This window comes from Schistocerca piceifrons, chromosome 3 (genome assembly GCF_021461385.2).
Source record: "Schistocerca piceifrons isolate TAMUIC-IGC-003096 chromosome 3, iqSchPice1.1, whole genome shotgun sequence".
Taxonomy (NCBI): domain Eukaryota; kingdom Metazoa; phylum Arthropoda; class Insecta; order Orthoptera; family Acrididae; genus Schistocerca; species Schistocerca piceifrons.
Genome location: NC_060140.1, coordinates 912,084,112 through 912,103,940, shown reverse-complemented (window position 1 = coordinate 912,103,940; position 19,829 = coordinate 912,084,112). Strand labels below are relative to the sequence as shown.

Here is a 19,829-nt window from a genome sequence, read left to right as displayed (position 1 = left end):
CGGAGTATGGACAGGGCTCGAGCAAAAAATAGAAACACGGCAAGAAACGCTTGCTTGGACAAAAATGCAGATATTAACCAACCTGTGGCTTGCGCTGTTGTACTTGGCCACGGGCGGCACCTGTGCAATGTCCTCAATACAGGGAGGTCGGAAATTCCCGTTACAAGCTTCTAGGACATGTAGAGGGTAGTGAGTACAGAACATTTTGAATAGGAACCCATGTCCGTAATCGTATCGTTTCCGTTCTACGACAGTTTCAGTTCAGGTTTGTACTTCGTCAACGTCTGCTTAGGGCAAGAGAAACGTCTCAGAGTTCCCTGTCCTGGTATGCAGCAGGGTAGACACGGTGACGAGTACTACGTCAAACGATCCCCAGATGATGTCACTTATTGTCCGCTTTGCTGTGAGACCGAGTCAATACCTGTGCATCACCAATAGAGGAAACATGATGCAGAACACGTTTGCGGAATACACAGACATGCTCCTTGTGTATGGCGAAGCTGGAGGTAACGGAAGAGCTGCTAGTCGGCTGTGTATCATAAACATTTCCGATACCGTCACACTCCATCGCACAAACTGTTTGCCCAAGTTACACAACGGCTACGAGAAAAGGGTACCTTCACCGTGAGGAGGCAGGACTGGTGCTCCACGGCGACGCCGCGGTGTACTGCGACGCATTGAAGATAGCCGCCGCGCGGGATTAGCCGAGCGGACAGGGGCGCTGCAGTCATGGTCTGCGCGGCTGGTCCCGGCGGAGGTTCAAGTCCTCCCTCGGGCATGGGTGTGTGTGTGTGTCCTTAGGATAATTTAGGTTAAGTAATGTGTAAGCTTAGGGACTGATGACCTTAGCAGTTAAGTCCCATAAGATTTCACACACTTTTTTTTTTTTTTTAAGATAGCCCGTCAACGAGTCCACGAACAATTGCGCGTGCAATGGCTGCTAGTCACAGTAACGTCTTGGAAGTCCTGCACGAGCAACAATTACATCCGTACCACTTACAAAGGGTAGACGCTATGAATCCAGCAGACTTTCCACAACGCGTCTCCTTCTGCACGTGGTTCCTGCACCGTTGCATCGACGCGCCCCTGTTTCCACGTCGAGTTCTCTTCACAGGTGAATGTAGGTTCACAAGGGATTTTGTTCTGAATGCTCGAAATAGCCATGTCTGGGCGGACGAAAACCCTCATGCCACGCATGTTCAGAGATTTCAAGACAGGTTTGGAATTAACGTGTGGGCAGGTATTCTGGACGGTCGTGTGATTGGACCATACGTCCTTCCATCCAAGCTTACGGGTCCCGCATAGTTAGTCTTCCTACGACACGTAATGGACCAGTTCTTGGAAGCTGTGCCATTGAATGTCCGCCAGGAAATGTGATTTCAGCCTGATGGAGCACCACCTCACTTTTCACTGGCTGTCCGGAGACATCTTAACAGACGGTATGGTGAAAGATGGATAGGCCGTGGTGGTCCAACCGCGTGGCCGCACCGATCGCCGGACTTAACTTCATGTGGGGTCGTATGAAGAGCCTAATTTATGAGATACCTGTAGAGACAGAGGAAGATCTGCTGGCACGAGTTCTGGCCGCTGCACAAGACATTGAAGAGACACCAGGCGGGATGGAGAGAGTGTGCCAGAACATGCTTCGGAGGTACAATGTGTGTAACAACATTGGTGGTCGACACATCGAGCCGCTTTTGTAATGCATTGGTACGTTGCGGCTGGTGCCGTAGATGCAGGGTTCTTGTTGTTGTCGACTAATGTAAACCATAAGGTGTAAGTAGTAATGCAAATGCGTAAGTAATAACGGAACGAGTCAGTATTCTTTTCAAATGGATTGCAACAATTGTACTGGGTCACGCCTAACAAGGGAACCTCCCCATCGCAACCCCCTCAGATTTAGTTATAAGTTGGCACAGTGGATAGGCCTTGAAAAACTGAACATAGATCAATCGAGAAAACAGGAAGAAGTTGTGTGAAACTATGAAAAAAAATAAGCAAAATATACAAACTGAGTAGTCCATGCGCAAGATAGGCAACATCAAAGACGTTATGAGATTAGGAGCGCCGTGGTCCCGTGGTTAGCGTGAGCAGCTGCGAAACGAGAGGTCTTTAGTTCAAGTCCTCCCTCGAGTGAAAAGTTTACTTCCTTTATTTTCGCAAATTTATGATCTGTCCGTTCGTGCATTGATTTCTCTGTTCCCTGTAATAAGTTTAGTGTCTGTGTTTTTCGACCGCACCGCAAAACCGTGCGATTAGTAGACGAAAGGACGTGCCTTTCCGATGGGAACCGAAAACATTTGATCGCAAGGTCATAGGTCAACCGATTCCTCCACAGGAAAACACGTTTGATATATTCTATATGACACTCGTGACGGCATCTGCGTCACATGACAAGAATATGTTGTCGACCCACCTAACTCGTACACTTGGCGAATGGTGAAACGATTCTTCTACCTTGCCCGATTTAGGTTTTCTTGTGGATGTGATAATCACTCCCAAAAAAGTGATAAAACATAAGAGTTTGTCACATAAACTTCAACAAATGAATGCAACAGTTTCACAGTCGCACAGCTTTCCCTATGCTCTGTCAAAACATATGTTTTTAACGTTTTCAAATTTTTCCGTGTGTAGGCCGTCCAATCCTGCATATGTCCAAGCAAATCTGAACATGTCCTGGAATTTTGGAGAGCGAAGTTGATTATGTGTGAGTGTCTGAACTTTGATAATTGTCTGAAAATAAAAAATTAAACTTTTCACTCGAGGGCATACTTGAGCTCCGCAGCTGCTCACTCTAACCACGGGACCACGGCGCTGCCTACCTCATATTGTCCTTGATGTTGCCTATCTTGCACATGGACTACTCAGTTTGTATATTTTGCTTATTTTTTTCATAGTTCCACACAACTTCTTCCTGTTTTCTTTATTTATCTGTGTTCAGTTTCTCAAGGTCTATCCACTCCGCCAACTTATAACTAAATCTGAGGGGGGTGCGATGGGGAGGTTCCCTTGTAAGTACATTCCTCACGTGGGTGTGGATGAGATAATCATTTGCATTGAAACTGTCGTAGAACGGAAACGATGCGTTTCCGGACATTTCCTGTTCAAAATGTTATGTACTCACTACCCTCTACATATTCTAGAAGTTTGTAACGGGAATTTCCGACCACCCTGTATATTGAAAGAGTCAGTCGTGGTCAGAAGAGTGTTTTGTGTAGCTGTCAGTGCTCAGTGAAATCGAAAGTGGGCAAGCTTTTACTGCCCGTGCGGTGGCTGCTTCCGCGACCAAGAGAGCCGAAGTGTATGGTGTTTCAAGAACCGTCGTATCGAAAATTTATACCGCATACAAGAAAAGCGGAATAACATCATCAGCAAGTGACAACGCGAACGAAAGTGTGTGTTGATAGACTGTGACAGGCGGTCATTGAAGAGGAATGTCATGAAAAATAAGAGAAGGACAGCTGCAAAAGTTACTGAAGAACTGAATGTCGCACTCGCGAGCCCTGTCAACACCACACCAAAAAGAAGGGAGCTCCATAAGCAGGAAACTGCATGCGAGCTGGAATTACAAAACCACTCATCAGTGATTCGAATGCCCGTAACATGGTGCCAGATCCATAAAACTTCGAATTCATTTGATGGGATGAGTCTTGTTTCACACTTTTTTCAGCTTCTGGACGAATTTACATCCGAAGAGCAAAACATGGCGTGGGTTCGTGATGGTTCGGGCAGCCATATCTCGGTATTCCACGGATTCGACGGTTATTTTGCTAGGTCACATTACTGCCAAGGACTTTGTGACTATTTTGGCTGGTTAGATCCAACCCATGTTACAATATTTGCTCCCAAATGGTGCGTCTGTGTTCCAAGAAGACAGGCGACAGGGCCCCTGTTCACAAAGCTCGCGTTGTCCAGGGCTGGTTTTGTGAGCAATACACTCAATTGATGCGTTTCCTTCTTGGTGTTGCAATTTCCACAAACGGTGGTGTATTACACGGAGGACCATAATTTTGTAGGATTCTCGGAAAGATCTGTCGCTAACGTTAGACGATGGAAGATGAATGCTTCGGGCATAGATCTTTTATTAACACACGAATGTCTACTCACTTTTGTATATTGATAGTTCGGCGTTCTTTTTTCACTCTCAAGTGCAGCATTTTCTGCATTTTTTTTATTGAACTGCGATGGGTTTCTTTAGTCCATAAGCCACTTACTCGTCACATACTTTCACATACTTCTCCAGAGAGCGATCTGCAATCAGTTTAAACTTTGCCCATAATTCTCCTTACTTCATCATAATGGAACTAAATAATATCCATGTACTGTCTTAGTACGATGCTAACAGCTTCTCTTTACCGCATAAAAACTTTAGTAGTACTCTTAATGGATTCATTAAGTTTAGTAACCATCATCTTATCAGTTGCTCTCTGTATTTTATTTCTGTCTGAAATTTAGCCCAACTTTACAGAACCTGATATGAACTGAACTGTATTTGACATGAATGCAGCTTGATTTCGTATTAAATGCGCAACGGAAGTGAAACAATGGTCTGGCCCTAATTAAAATTTCCACTTACCTCGCGTCTTGTCAATATTGTTGCTGATTTATCGAAAGAACAACAGCAAATAGCAAGCAGACACCGGCTAAGCTTCTGTTTCTAAACACATATTCAAATTGTTGTATGTGGTAATGCGTAATGATAAACAGTGGCGTATGAAATGATATGCCGATGTTACGATTTTAGAATGAAATATGTATTCAAAAAGACTGAGTAATACTTCACGTGATTTTTACACTGGTCTGAACAACACTACGCTTCACAAAGTGAACAATGATTTTAAAAGGGTACAAAGTTAACACAGAATTTCTATAAAAATCATACAGCTTAATCAATTAATATGCAAATGCATGACTCAGGGAAGTGGCTGTCTTTCTCTCAGCTCTGAGCAAGTTAACTAGCTGACAATAATCATTCCTAGCTGCGCAATGCCGCAGTCTCACCTCAACTTCATCTCTTCAAAAATAATGTCATTATTCAAGAATATTCCTTTCGTCTTTCAATGTGTACATGATTTTGAACCTTCTGTCCGTTCTTCATTTAACAGATGTAATCACAAATCCACACAACATTTCTAAATACGTTCATCATCTACCACACTTCAACTGCTGGCTGAGGCCGAGAGGTTCTAGGCGCTTCACTCTGAAGCCGAGCTGCTGCTACGGTCACAGGTTCGAATCCTGCCTCGGGCATGGATGTGTGTGATGTCCTTAGGTTAGTTAGGTTTAAGTAGTTCTAAGTCTAGCGGACTGGTGACCTCAGATGTTAAGTCCCATAGTGCTTAGAGCCATTTGAACCATTTGAACACTTCAACTAAGAATGTATCAGATTGGGCAGAGGCAAACACTGTGCCACGACAAGACCAAAGAATGTTTAACAGTAACGTAACTTGCTCTCTCTGAGATGCACATCAGTGACACACAAAATCAAAATGACACGACCACCTTACTAAATCTAGAACATGGCCCTTGCCAGCACCAGTACGTAAGTTAGTTAGGCATGTGACAGCCGAGAGTACAATTCAACGCATGCGCTTTCCTTTCCAGAAACTGCACAATAGCTAACTCCGTGCAGAGTTCATTGCATATCACTAGGGTGACTAGAGCAGCGAATAATCACTACTAAGGAAAGCAGTAATTCATTACACCAAATTTGCGCAACCGAAAACCATCTGTAAGTACAGCTGACCGTACGAAGCATCGGCAAATAAGTATAGAGGCCCTAAACTCCAGGTCCAGCGAACGTCGCTGTCCCATTAGCAACCGCATGTCACGAACGAAACCTTGCATAGAGAACCGAAAACAGTTCCTCAAGACGTCGTGCCTAAACTAACATGAACACACACGTTGACTGGTGGATAGCGGCCGCGCCGAGCGACCCCGCGGTTTAAGGCGCCATGTCACTGATTGTGAGGCCCCTCCCGCCAGAGGTTCGAGTCCTCACTCGGGAATGGGTGTGCGCGTTGTTCTTAACATAAGTTAGTTTAAGTAGTGTGTAAGTCTAAGGACCGATGACCTCAGCAGTTTGGTCCCTTAGAAATTCACGCACGCAAATGGACAGCGTTCGACCGACAAATATTAACTGACCCTGTAACCCTGCACACTATTCGCATTTGAAACACACTCCTCTGTCCTAATCGACAATTACACGACATTAGGGAAACACGAAGGAGCCAAGACGAATTTCGAACTCGAGGTACAAAACTAACTAGGAACAGACACACAAACACTAAACCCGCCGCGAAACCATGCAGTCCTCAGCAAACCCAGGGCTACAACAAGGAACACTTACTGCAGCTGGTAGAATGTAGCAACTCCAACCGATGACATCTGCAAGGGAAATTTCCCGCCGCACCCCGTGGCCCGTCAAAAACTGAACACAGATCAAGCATGAAAACAGGAAGAAGTTGTACTGATCCGTTAAAAAAGAGACAAAAAAGAAACAGTGAACGCCCCACGCTCGAGGTGTACAACATCGAGCGAATTTGAATAGCTAGGACTCCGTTGTCATGAGATCACGGTGTTGCGATATGAAGAGGGGAAGGTGTTCAAATCTCCCTTGCGCCCCTTTCTCACAAAATTACGAACTGTCTGTCCGGTCACTGACGTGTCTGTTCACTCTATTCAAATTTGTGTCTGTGTCTTGTGCGACAGCGAGGATTAAAGAAGGGACCTTCAGACGTATTGACATCCTACTTGTTCCACACAAATACCACATGTCATGATCCTCGTATCCCGTTTTGGAAGATTTGTCTCTTGGTTTACTCTGTTGTAATATAATTGACAACAGATATGTGTTTTTTTTTTCATCTCTATGAGAGGTCTATGCACAATCTCACCTGCTCCCACTATTTATCGCATTTACTTGCGACGGTAATATAGCCTTACCATATCACGCATATTCTATAACCAATGTATAGTATGACAGATGCCACAACTACAGCAGGAGAACAGACACGTCAATGGGCGTACGGAAAGTTCATGGCTCTGAGCACTATGGGACTTAACATCTGAGGTCATCAGTCCCCTAGAACTTAGAACTACTTAAGCTTAACTAACCTAAGGACATCACACACATCCATGCCCGAGGCAGGATTCGAACCTGCGACCGTAGCTGTCACGCGGTTCCAGACTGCAGCGCCTAGAACCGCTCGGCCACCACGGCAGGCGGGAAGTTCATAATTTTGTGAAAAAAAATGTGTTTGGGCCACGAGAGAGATTTGAACACCGTTCTACCGATTTTCAGTCCAACACCGTGACCACGCAACCCCGACACCTAGCTCGATGTTGCACATCTTGAGCTTGGACTGTTCACTGTTTCTATTTTGCTTCTTTTTCTCACAGTCCAGTGCACCTTCTTCCTGTTTTCATGTTTGATCTGTCTTCAGTTTTTGACGGGCTATCCACTGGATCATTTTAATACTAATTCTGAGGGGAGAGGGGGGATAATGTGCGATGGGGGAGTTTCCCTTGTTAATAACCAAACACGCAAAACACTGAGGATACACACAAACAGCTTCCGCTCCTAAAAGAACGCTGCACAGATGGAAGTGGACTCTGGTGCCCATAACGGTGCGATCGAGAACCTATCACATCTTTCACATACGTGTCTGCACTCCTCCGCGACACAACGAGAAAAATTCTCACACAACCGCTAGAGGCGGCCCATGCTGCTGGCTAGTTCCGCACTGCACTTGCTTGCTGTCACGAAAGATAGGATTCGTCTCTAGCCACCACTCGCCCCACGTCGCGAGAACAAGCCACCAGAGAGCGTCACTTTGACAGCGGCATCGTCGATTGCTACGAACACTCCCCCTTCTTTGATGCATTACCTCTGTTTACGATAAACCTTCCACGCCACGTTAAATATTTCTGAGCTTTCTCTTTCTTATTTCGTACAGTATACACTACTGGCCATTAAATTGTGACACTAAGATGAAATGCAGATGATAAACGTGTATTCATTGGACAATTATATTCTACTAGAACTGACATGTGTTTACATTTTCATGCAGTTTGGGTGCATAGATCCTGAGAAATCAGTACCCAGAACAACCACCTCTGGCCGTAATAACGGCCTTGATGCGCCTGAGCATTGAAGCAAACAGAGTTTGGATGGCGTGTACAAGTACAGCCGCCCATGCAGATTCAACACGATACCACAGTTCATCAAGAGTAGTGACTGGTGTATTGTGACGAGCCAGTTGCTCGGCTACCATTGACCTAACGTTTTCAATTGGTGAGATATCTGGAGAATGTGCTGGCCAGGGCAGCAGTCGAACATTTTCTGTATCCAGAAAGACCCGTACAGGACCTGCAACATACGGTAGTGCAATATCCTGCTGAAATGTAGGGTTTCGCAGGGATCGAATGTAGAGTAGAGCCACGGGTCGTAACACATCAGAAATGTAACGTCCACTACTCAAAGTGCCGTCAATGCGAACAAGAGGTGACCGAGACGTGTAACCAGTCGATGTCGCCAAACACGGATGTGACCATCATTATGCTGTAAACAGAACCTGGATTCATCCGAAAAAATGACGTTTTGCCATTCGTGCACCCAGGTTCGTCGTTGAGTACACCATCGCAGGCGCTCCTGTCTGTGATGCAGCGTCAAGGGTCTCCGAGCTGATAGTCCATGCTGCTGCAAACGTCGTCGAACTGATCGTGCATATGGTTGTTGTCCTGCAAACGTCCCCGTCTGTTGACTCAGGGATCGAGACGTGGCTGCACGATCCGTTACAGCCATGCGTATAAGATGCCTGTCATCTCGAGTGCTAGTGATACGAGGCCGTTGGGATCCAGCACGGCGTTCCGTATTACCCTCCTGAACCCACCGATTCCATATCCTGCTAACAGTCATTGGATCTCGACCAACGCGAGCAGCAATGTCGCGATACGATAAACCGCAGTCGCGATAGGCTACAATCCGACCTTTATCAAAGTCGGAAATCTGATGGTACGCATTTCTCCTCCTTACACGAGGCATCACATCAACGTCTCTCCAGGCAACGCCGGTCAACTGCTGTTTGTGTATGAGAAATCGGTTGGAAACTTTCCTCATGTCAGCACGTTGTAGGTGTCGCCACCGGCGCCAACCTTGTGTGAATGCTTTGAAAAGCTAATCATTTGCATATCACAGCATCTTCTTCCTGTCGGTTAAATTTCGCGTCTGTAGCACGTCATCTTCGTGGTGTAGCAATTTTAATGGCCAGTGGTGTAGTTTGAGTGCGACAACTTTCCAGGATGGCGGTAAAATCAGGCACTTCATAACGAATGCTTGCTCTAGAAAGTTTCTCTGCCTTGTACGCTTTCAGATTTCGGTCTTTGCATACTGACTGGCGCGCGTTCATCAGAGCTCTTAAGTATCACGTAGCCTTGATATGAATGTTATGCATTCCACATGTACTCTGATGCACTTCCTCTGTGTAATACACCGTGGCGTATCTACGGGAATTATACAATTATATATGTGAAGACAGTAACTGTTCTCGAAAGAACAGATACTGTAGATGACCGTGCAGCTTTTCCCTGGAATAAATGATGACTAACTGAAACCCTCAGCTGCCGACAGGTGTTGTTGGTATACCTCGATGTGGACAGCTGAAAATGTGAGCCCCGACCGGGACTCGAACCCGGGATCTCCTGCTTACAAAGCAGACGCTCTATCCATCTGAGCCACCGAGGACACAGATGAATAGCGCGACTGCAGGGACTTATCCCTTGCACGCTTCCCGTGAGACTCACATTCCCAACTGTCCACAATTCTACATACAGTATGTATTGTACCTTATAGACATTTGCCCATTCATGCGAATGCGCACAGGTTGCCCTAACTCTTACGGGAATCGCCAAAGCGTGCGCGAGTAACGAGTGAATGGGCAAATGTCTGTAAGCTACATTACATAGGTAGAATTGTGAACAGTTGGGAGTGTGAGTCTCACGGGAAGCGTGCAAGGGATAAGTCCCTGCAGTCGCGCTATTCATCTGTGTCCTCGGTGGCTCTGATGGATAGAGCGTCTGCCATGGAAGCAGGAGATCCTGGGTTCGAGTCCCGGTCGGAGCACGCATTTTCAGCTGTCCACATCGAGGTATAATAACAACACCTGTCGGCAGCTGAGGGTTTCAGTTAGCCATCAATTATACAATTAGCGACGCAATAACGCTGGTCCAGGAAGGAGAGGAAAACGATATTGCTGCGCAGTGTTCCCGATGTGAACGCAAACGTACGCCCGGCAGGTACTGCTGAGCGCCGTGACGGCGGCCTGCCTCGCCTCCCCCGGCTTCCTGGCTGGCGGCGCGACGCCGCTGGACGCCTTCCGCTGCGCCGGCGTGCCCTGCAGCCTGGCCGGGCTGCCCGCCGTATCCTACGCCGCCTCGGCGCCCGCCGGCGTCGTCTTCCCTGGCGCCGCGCCCGTCGCGCTGACGTCACAGTTCCACGCGCAGGACGAGCTGGGCCAGTACAGCTACGGCTACCAGGGCGGGCCGTCGGCCAAGTCCGAGACTCGGGCCTTCGACGGTTCCGTGTCCGGCGGCTACTCCTACGTGGACGCCAACGGCGTGCTGCAGACGGCGCAGTACGTCTCCGACCCCGTGAACGGCTTTCGCGTCGCCGCCACCAACCTACCGACCGCCACCGCGCGGCCCGTGGAGGACACGCCCGAGGTGATGCGGGCGCGCGCCGCCCACGCCGCCTTCGTGGCGGACGCCGCCGCGCGCTCCGCCGCCCTCGCCGCCGCCGCCACCCCCGCGCCCCCGGCCGCCGCCCCCGAGGCGCGGGACGGCCAGCAGGCCGCCCGAACCGCCCCCGCACCGCCCGCCTCCGCTGCCACCGGCCGCGCCGCCCCCGCACGCCCACCCTCTGCTACCAGCTACGCCAACCTCGTGATAGGACCCTCGGGAGTGCCGCTGGACACCCCCGAAGTGGCCGCCGCCCGCGCCGCTGACGCCGTCGCCCACCTGCAAGCCAAGGCGGCGGCACTCTTCGGCTGAACGCGCAAACTTCGCTGCGGGCTCCTAGTCTGCGAGTTAGCCATTACGAAAACCTACAGCTTTCACACTTCTCCTCTTCCTTCAGCAGTGGGTTCGCTTCTGTTGTACCGTATCTTCACAACGTATACTTGCAACTGTATCTCAATGACGACTATGGCAAAGACTCGTATTTATGACTACAAGTATGTATACTGTACAGGAAATAAACAGATCCCACAATATTTCTTCTTTATTCACAAATATTTGAGGTTTGCCAGTACCACTTGATGCACCAGCATGAAATCAAACCACCCTCAAAACAAACTACTAACACTGAAACGTCCCCTTAGAAACATTTATGAATGATTGTGTTGATAAACTCCTCACATTATTTGATTTTCAAACAGCTGAGCAGAATTGAACGTAGTCAGACATTTCTCTCTTCGCTTATTTTGATCAACACTAAACTGACACATAATATTTTTAGCGCAACGCAATCTGACTTTCAAAAATCTCTACAAAAGAATGGCCCTTACTAACAATAACCTACACCTTTCATGAATCACTTACCTCACAAAAATCTTCGTTACTCAAACTACTGCAATACAGCGAGCGCCAATACTACCAGCTAAATAAAAGATTCTAACTACTGAAGGCACTAACTACTGATAGGCATAGTTAGCAAATGAAAGATTTTGATATAGAGAACAAACAATGTATTTACCTTAATAATGTTCCAAAGTCATCATATACATATATATATATCAGTTCATGACATCCAGTCTTAAAAATTTACTGTCTCTGATGGACGCACGTCCAGATCATCCACTCTCAAAAATCTGCCATTTCTCTCGTCACATCCACCACTGCTGGCGGCCTACCTCCAACTGCACTATGCTACGCGCTGTTAACAGCCAACTGCCCAACACTACAATAGCAAATTCCAACAATGCCGACCAGCCACAGACTGCACACAGCACAGTCAGTGATTTTCATATAGAGCGCTACATGGAGTTACCAACATAAAAACCTAAACAGCCTACTTACAACACAACTAGGAAGAATTACTTGGTTGGCAGGGCCAATTCACACACAATCTGCGCTTACAGTACACATTTATTTTACAAGAACATCCCAGTATCTTGATTAGTATTTGTGACATTCACAATGCATTAAGAATTCTTTGCTAAACCCATCGTTTATTTTGCCCGCAATCTTCGTAAAAAACACAATAGCCTCACCTAATTACAACAGGGTAATTTTATATCACATTTTTATGTTTGTCTTTTTAAAAGACTTTAAAAGATTATATTGAAATGTAAATTTACTGTATTTTAAGGTTCTAAAATCTCTACACCTCAAACGTGGCCCAACAGTAACCATTTTGAACAGATACAAAGCACACTCTGCGGCGTCTCTATCTTGGGCCGTCTATTAACATGACAAGGTAGATTACATTAAATAGCACCTGCGAAAGAACTCTTATTAATACCACATAATAATCTCATTAGGGGGGACACTGCAGGAGCCTTTTCGACTCCGTGAATGTAGAAGAGGGTATCAGTGATCATAAGTCAGTGGTTGCATCAATGACTACAAGTATAATAAGAAATGCCAAGAAAGGAAGGAAAATATATTTGCTTAACAAGAGTGATAGGGCACAAATCGCAGAATATCTGAGTGACCACCATCAAACGTTCATTTCTGAGGAAGAGGATGTGGAACAAAAATGGAAAAAATTCAGAAACATCGTCCAGTACGCCTTAGATAAGTTCGTACCGACTAAGGTCCAAAGCGAGGGGAAAGATCCACCGTGGTATAACAATCATGTACGAAAGGTACTACGGAAACAAAGAAAGCTTCATCATAGGTTTAAGAGTAGTCGAATCATAGCTGATAAGGAAAAGCTGAACGAAGCGAAAAAGAGCGTAAAGAAAGCAATGAGAGAAGCATTCAACGAATTCGAACATAAAACATTGGCAAACAATCTAAACAAGAACCCTAAAAAGTTTTGGTCATATGTAAAATCGGTAAGCGGATCTAAATCCCCTATTCAGTCACTCGTTGACCACGATGGCACCGAAACAGAGGACGACCGAAGAAAGGCAGAAATACTGAATTCAGTGTTCCGAAACTGTTTCACTGCGGAAAATCGTAACACGGTCCCTGACTTCAGCCGTCGCACGGACGCCAAAATGGAAAATATTGACATAAACGATATCGGAATTGAAAAACAACTGCTATCACTTAGTAGCGGAAAAGCATCCGGACCAGACGAGATACCCTTAAGATTCTACAGTGATTATGCTAAAGAACTTGCCCCCTTTCTATCAGCAATTTATCGTAGATCGCTGGAAGAACGTAAAGTACCTAGCGACTGGAAGAAAGCGCAGGTCGTTCCCATTTTCAAGAAGGGTCATAAATCAGATGCGAATACTTATAGGCCTATTTCGCTTACGTCAATCTGTTGTAGAATAATGGAACATGTTTTGTGTTCTCGTATTATGACGTTCTTAGATAATACAAATCTCCTTCATCATAACCAACATGGATTCCGCAAACAGAGATCATGTGAAACTCAGCTCGCCCTATTTGCCCAAGAAATTCACAGTGCCGTAGACACTGGCGAGCAGATTGATGCCGTATTCCTGGACTTCAGGAAGGCATTTGATACGGTTCCGCACTTACGTTTAGTGAAAAAAATACGAGCTTACGGAATATCGGACCAGGTTTGTGATTGGATTCAGGATTTCCTAGAAGAAAGAACACAACATGTCATTCTTAACGGTTCAAAATCTGCAGATGTAGAGGTAATTTCGGGAGTACCGCAGGGAAGCGTGATAGGACCTTTATTGTTTACAATATACATAAATGACTTAGTTGACAACATCGGTAGCTCCGTGAGGCTATTTGCAGATGACACGGTTGTCTACAAGAAAGTAGCAACATCAGAAGACTCGTACGTACTCCAGGAGGACCTGCAGAGGATTAATGCATGGTGCGACAGCTGGCAGCTTTCCCTAAACGTAGATAAATGTAATATAATGCGCATACATAGGGGCAGAAATCCATTCCAGTACGATTATGCCATAGGTGGTAAATCATTGGAAGCGGTAACGACCGTAAAATACTTAGGAGTTACTATCCGGAGCGATCTGAAGTGGAATGATCACATAAAACAAATAGTGGGAAAAGCAGGCGCCAGGTTGAGATTCATAGGAAGAATTCTAAGAAAGTGTGACTCATCGACGAAAGAAGTAGCTTACAAAACGCTTGTTCGTCCGATTCTTGAGTATTGCTCATCAGTATGGGACCCTTACCAGGTTGGATTAATAGAAGAGATAGACATGATCCAGCGAAAAGCAGCGCGATTCGTCATGGGGACATTTAGTCAGCGCGAGAGCGTTACGGAGATGCTGAACAAGCTCCAGTGGCGGACACTTCAAGAAAGGCGTTACGCAATACGGAGAGGTTTATTATCGAAATTACGAGAGAGCACATTCCGGGAAGAGATGGGCAACATATTACTACCGCCCACATATATCTCGCGTAATGATCACAACGAAAAGATCCGAGAAATTAGAGCAAATACGGAGACTTACAAGCAGTCGTTCTTCCCACGCACAATTCGTGAATGGAACAGGGAAGGGGGGATCAGATAGTGGTACAATAAGTACCCTCCGCCACACACCGTAAGGTGGCTCGCGGAGTATAGATGTAGATGTAGATGTAGATGTAGCCACCACGAAGATTGCGTTCACCACACGAACAACAAGCAATCGGGCGTCCCCTGGAAACGACTTAGTCGGCCAATCCTGCATACACCGGAGCACCAAAACCAAAGATGCCAAAACATCTCTCCGAAGCGCCCCAAAAAGGCCTTTATCAAGGCCGTCAGTAGTGACAACTTCCTGCAATATTGAAGGCTTATCTGTAAATAAAGAAATTTTACTATGTGACATATACAAACGAAACAACTGTGATGTTTTAGTGTTACAACAAACACACAGAGCACCAACTAGCCATAGACCAAAAATACAGGGCATGAAATTAGTTCTTGAGAGGCCACACGAAAGGTACGGAAGTGCTATATTTGTGAAACCGTACTTAGACGTATGCTCCTGTGCTTTGACCTGCGAAGAAAATATAGAAATTTTAACTATTGAGCTAAATTTATGTACTGTAACATCCGTGTACAAACCACCCAGTGCGAGGTTCAAATTTACGGAGCCTGGAAATTCCCATTCAAAAAACATTAAAGTTGTACTAGGAGATTTTAACTGTCACGGTCTCGCATGGGGCTATAAAGAGACAAATGACGATGGCGAAATGCTGGAGATCTGGGCAGACCAGGCTAAACTGAAATTAATACATGACCCAAAGTTGCCTGCATCACTTAACAGCGGAAGATGGAAACGAGGATATAATCCAGATAACATCTTTGTCTCCGAGAAGGTATCCCTGCAAACTGTAAAGCAAATCGAGGACCCAATTCCAAGATCGCAATACAGAGCAATAACTTGCTGCATTACGGCAGTAATCAAATCAGATGTAATGCCCTTCAAGAGACGCTTAAACTTCAAAAAAGCTCATTGGGAACTCTTCACAGAGGACCTTGATGAGGAAATCTTGGAAATTAAACCAATCATATGAAACTTTTATAGACCTCGTCAAGAAAATCTCTCGACGGAGCATACCTAGAGGGTGTCGCACTCAGTATATTGCTGGACTCAATGGTAGCAGCAAGGAAGCTCTGAAAAGTATGAAGAACTCTACAATAAGGACCCCCTCTCAGAGGAAACGATCCAGGCAGGTGAGGTACTGATGTCTGGTATCTCCGAAGCGAGAAAGGAAAAGTGGTGCAACCTCCTACAAGAGACGGACATGAAGCACAGCAGTAGGAAGGCATGGGAAGTAAACTGGTCAAAAGTCTCAACAACGACCCAACAGAACCACAGCCAAATTACAGTGAAGTTACACCTGATCAGATAGCTCACCAACTGCTCATGAACGGAAAAACTAAAAGAAAGATCAGAAATGGCAAAATCAGAAGAAAATTTAACGAGGAGATTAGCTTCCTAGCTCGCCCGTTCTTCATTCAGGAGCTACAAGACGCCATCAACGATTTGAAAAAGAATAAGGCCGCTGGCCTCGACGATCTGAGATCTGAGCAAATTAAACATTTTGGACCGAGCGTACAAGCATGGATCCTAGAGCTAATGAATAACTGTATTATAACAATGCAAATTCCTAAACTGTGGAAGAAATCTCGAGTTGTTGCGTTGCTAAAACCAGGGAAAGACCCAGCTAAGCTAAAAATTTCCGGCCTGTCTCACTGCTTTGTCATGTATTTAAAGTGCTGAATATGTGGACAAAGCCCTCATTAACGAACAAGTTGGATTTCGACCAGGAAAATCAGGCTGTGGCCAAATCCTTAATCTCACACAGTACATCGAAGACGGCTGTCAGAGAGGAGAAGTAACTGGGGTCGCATTCCTGGATCTCAGTGCCGCATATGACACAGTTAACCATAAGTTGCTTACCCAGAATGTGTATAATGTCACTAAGGACTACACCCTTTCTATGTTCGTGCAATGCATGCTACAGAACAGACGCTACTATGTAACTTTACAATCTAAAAACAGCCGATGGAGGACACAGAAAAATGGACTTGCACAAGGTAGTGTCTTGGCTCCAATATTATTTAACATCTATACCAATGATCTTCCCATCAGCCACCAGACACGAATGTTCATTTATGCTGATGATGCAGCAGTGGCCACACAGGATAAAACCTTTGAACAAGTGGAGGAGAATCTCACAGGAGCCTTAACAGAACGTGCTACCTATTACGAAGGCAATAATCTCAAACCAAACCCTAGTAAATCTCAAGTATCGGCCTTCCATCTTAGGAACAAACAAGCCAAACGGAAACTCCGAGTCATGTGGCAAGGGGAAGAGCTGAAGCATACAAACAGCCCAAAATACCTGGGAGTAACATTGGACAGAGCGCTTACATTTAAGCAGCACTGTCACAACACTAAAAAAAGGTCTGCGCCAGGAACAACATACTGCGGAACCTAACAGGTTCATCGTGGAGAGCTCGACCACACGTTTTGCGCACCACGGGTCTGGCGCCGAGTATCTCAGCAGCGGAATACGCGGCGCCAGTTTGGAGGAACTCTGCTCACACTAAGCAAGTTGACGTCTACGGCGACGTAGACGCCACGTATTGCCACAGGATGCCTCAAACCAACTCCCAAAGACAAAATTTATCCCATCATAGGCATACCACCACCCACTATCCGCAGACAAGTAGCCGCCGAGATCGAAAGATCAAAACAAAAGAATGATCCTCGACACCCGATGCATATGCACCGAAGACAACGTGTCCGGCTGAAATCCCGCAGGAGTTTCATGGAAACTACTGAAGAACTCGCCACCAAGCCCGTCGCAAGATGGCTATCTCTTTGGGAAGAAATGGTGCCACACTCCACAATGGAACTACTTGAGGAGGGATCTGCAGGATTTCAACTACCTTTTACAACTTGGAGGTCATTAAACCCGCACTGGAGTAACTTGGTGCAAATCAAACCTATTTAAATGGGGCTACAGTGATAGCGATAGGTGTGAATGCGGAGCAATACAGGACTTGGACCACCTATCGATTTGCCCAGATATCTCTATAACATGCACTAAAGACGATATTTTGAAAGTCAATGACAAAGCAACCTACGTTGCTAATTACTGGGAAGGGAAGATATAATTGGTGCATCAGGATACGGAAGAAGAAGAATCTCGTTAGGCCTCACAGGAAGCAACCTGCAATGCACACAGCTGACTTGACTTACACATTAATGCTCCATCAAGTAAAACCACTTAAGCTAATAATAATACACTACATCGGACATACCACACCTCTGCTAAAACCGCTCCAGGGGATATTTCTTTGTTTTCCAAATACACCACTCGCTCAAAGCCGATCGACGCCATTTGACAACATGTTCATGTGACAGATCGTTCAAGGGATGCATGCATTAGCTAAACTCAAATGACATACTAACACTTCACTTCAAAGATACCACAGTAGAGACACGATGCTTAAATTTGTCACGGAGCCGACTGGATATTACAGAGTGTACGACGAATTAGACTCCAAATTACAGGTTGCATAGCAGACCGAAACGATAAGGCATTTCACTACCCATAGCATGACTATAACTACGGTTAACATCCATCATTCGGAAAGCAATTCCATCACAGTTCACTCTTAATAAAAAGCAGGGTGCCGTCACAATACAGTGACTTATAATTCACTGTTGCTGAACACACGACCTTCCCGTATTCTTTAAACAACCACCACAGTCCTTAACGCACAATCTTGTACTATCCCGCGTAAAATCTGTCACAGCGACAGACAGTTTCAAGCCCCACTGTTCAAAGGCATCGCCTACCGGTTTCCAACCAGCATTTTCTTCATCACAAGCCACGACTGCCCTCTGCGTGCGCGCCGCTGCCGGCACCCAGTCGTCTCTCTCCACGCCAATGGATTCTGCTCGTACCGACAATTCCCAGTAGAAGATTTAAAATCTACAGGCAATCGGCACACACTGTAATTCTTTCAGAGACAGCAGATGTCTTTGAAGAGCGATTGAACGGAATCGACAGTCTCTTGAAAAGAGGTTCTTCTTTTGGTGTTCAACCCTGAGGTTGGTTTGCAGCAGACCGCCATTCCTCTCTTCTGTCTGCCTTCCACTTCATTTCCACGTATGTGTTACATCCAACGTCACTCATGATCTGTTGCATGTATGATATGCTTGGTCGCCCCCGCTGATTCCTTCCCTCAATAGCTCCTTCTGCTATTGTTCCAATGATGTTGTTGTGCCCACAAGTTTGTCTCTTCTTGTTTGGATATGCCTCCACAGAGATCTGGTTTCCTGTACTCTTCTAAAGCACCTCTCCATTTGTTACATTGTCTCTCCAGCTGATCTTCATCATCCTTCTTTAGCACCACATCTGCAGGGCCTTTAGCCGTCTTCTCTCTTCTCTTCCAATTGTCCAAGTTTCACATCCGTATAGGGTCACACTCCAAACGAAACCTTTCATGATAAGTTTCCTTATTTTCAGACTGATGTTGTTGCTGGTGAATAAGTTCCTTCTTCGATTAAATGCAATTTTGGCCTTTTGTATTCTGGTCGCAATTCCTTTCTGGCTTCTAACATCTCTTGTGATTTTGCTTCCCAGGTAAGCAAATTCCGCTATCACTTCCAGCTCCTCTCTTCCAATTCTCATTCTCAGAGTTTCATATTCTGCTGATGTACTGCATACCATCACTTTAGTCTTTTTCTTGTTTATTCTCATTCAATACTGATTGCATAGAATTTTTTCCATTGTTCTGAGGACTTCCTCTAGATCTTCTTTTGTCTCCGTGACTATCGCAATATCATCTGCATAACGTAGCATATCTATCTTCTGCCCATTAATTTTGATCCCCACCTCAGTAGTTTCTCGAAATAATAACAAAAGTAAAATGATGGTAATGGAATGTAATGGAATAAAATCAGGCGTTGCTGAGCGAATTAGATTACGAAATGGAACACTATGGTAGTAAATAAGTTTTGATATTTCGGCAGTAGAACTTAGAACTACTTAAACCTAACTAACCTAAGGACATCACACACATCCATGCCCGAGGCAGGATTCGAACCTGCGACCGTAGCCGTCGCGCGGTTCCAGACTGTAGCGCCTAGAACCGCTCGGCCACTCCGGCCGGCGGTAGTAGAACTGAAGCGTGTAACATA

The 19,829-nt window shown here is 45.7% G+C and overlaps 1 protein-coding gene and 1 non-coding gene across 2 annotated transcripts in view; one reads left to right on the top strand and one right to left on the bottom strand.

Annotated features, from left to right (window-relative positions):
- Window positions 1–11,270, top strand: part of LOC124789822 (cuticle protein 21-like) — a 37,469-nt gene extending 26,199 nt beyond the window's left edge. Inside the window, exon 2 of the mRNA XM_047257306.1 lies at window positions 10,297–11,270. Coding sequence (XP_047113262.1) covers window positions 10,297–11,049 — 753 coding nt within the window. The 3' untranslated portion in view covers window positions 11,050–11,270. The remainder of the gene's footprint in view (window positions 1–10,296) is intronic.
- Window positions 9,672–9,745, bottom strand: Trnat-ugu. Its single transcript has one exon. It is a non-coding gene; the product is annotated as a tRNA-Thr (tRNA).
- Window positions 11,271–19,829: the final 8,559 nt, after the last annotated feature.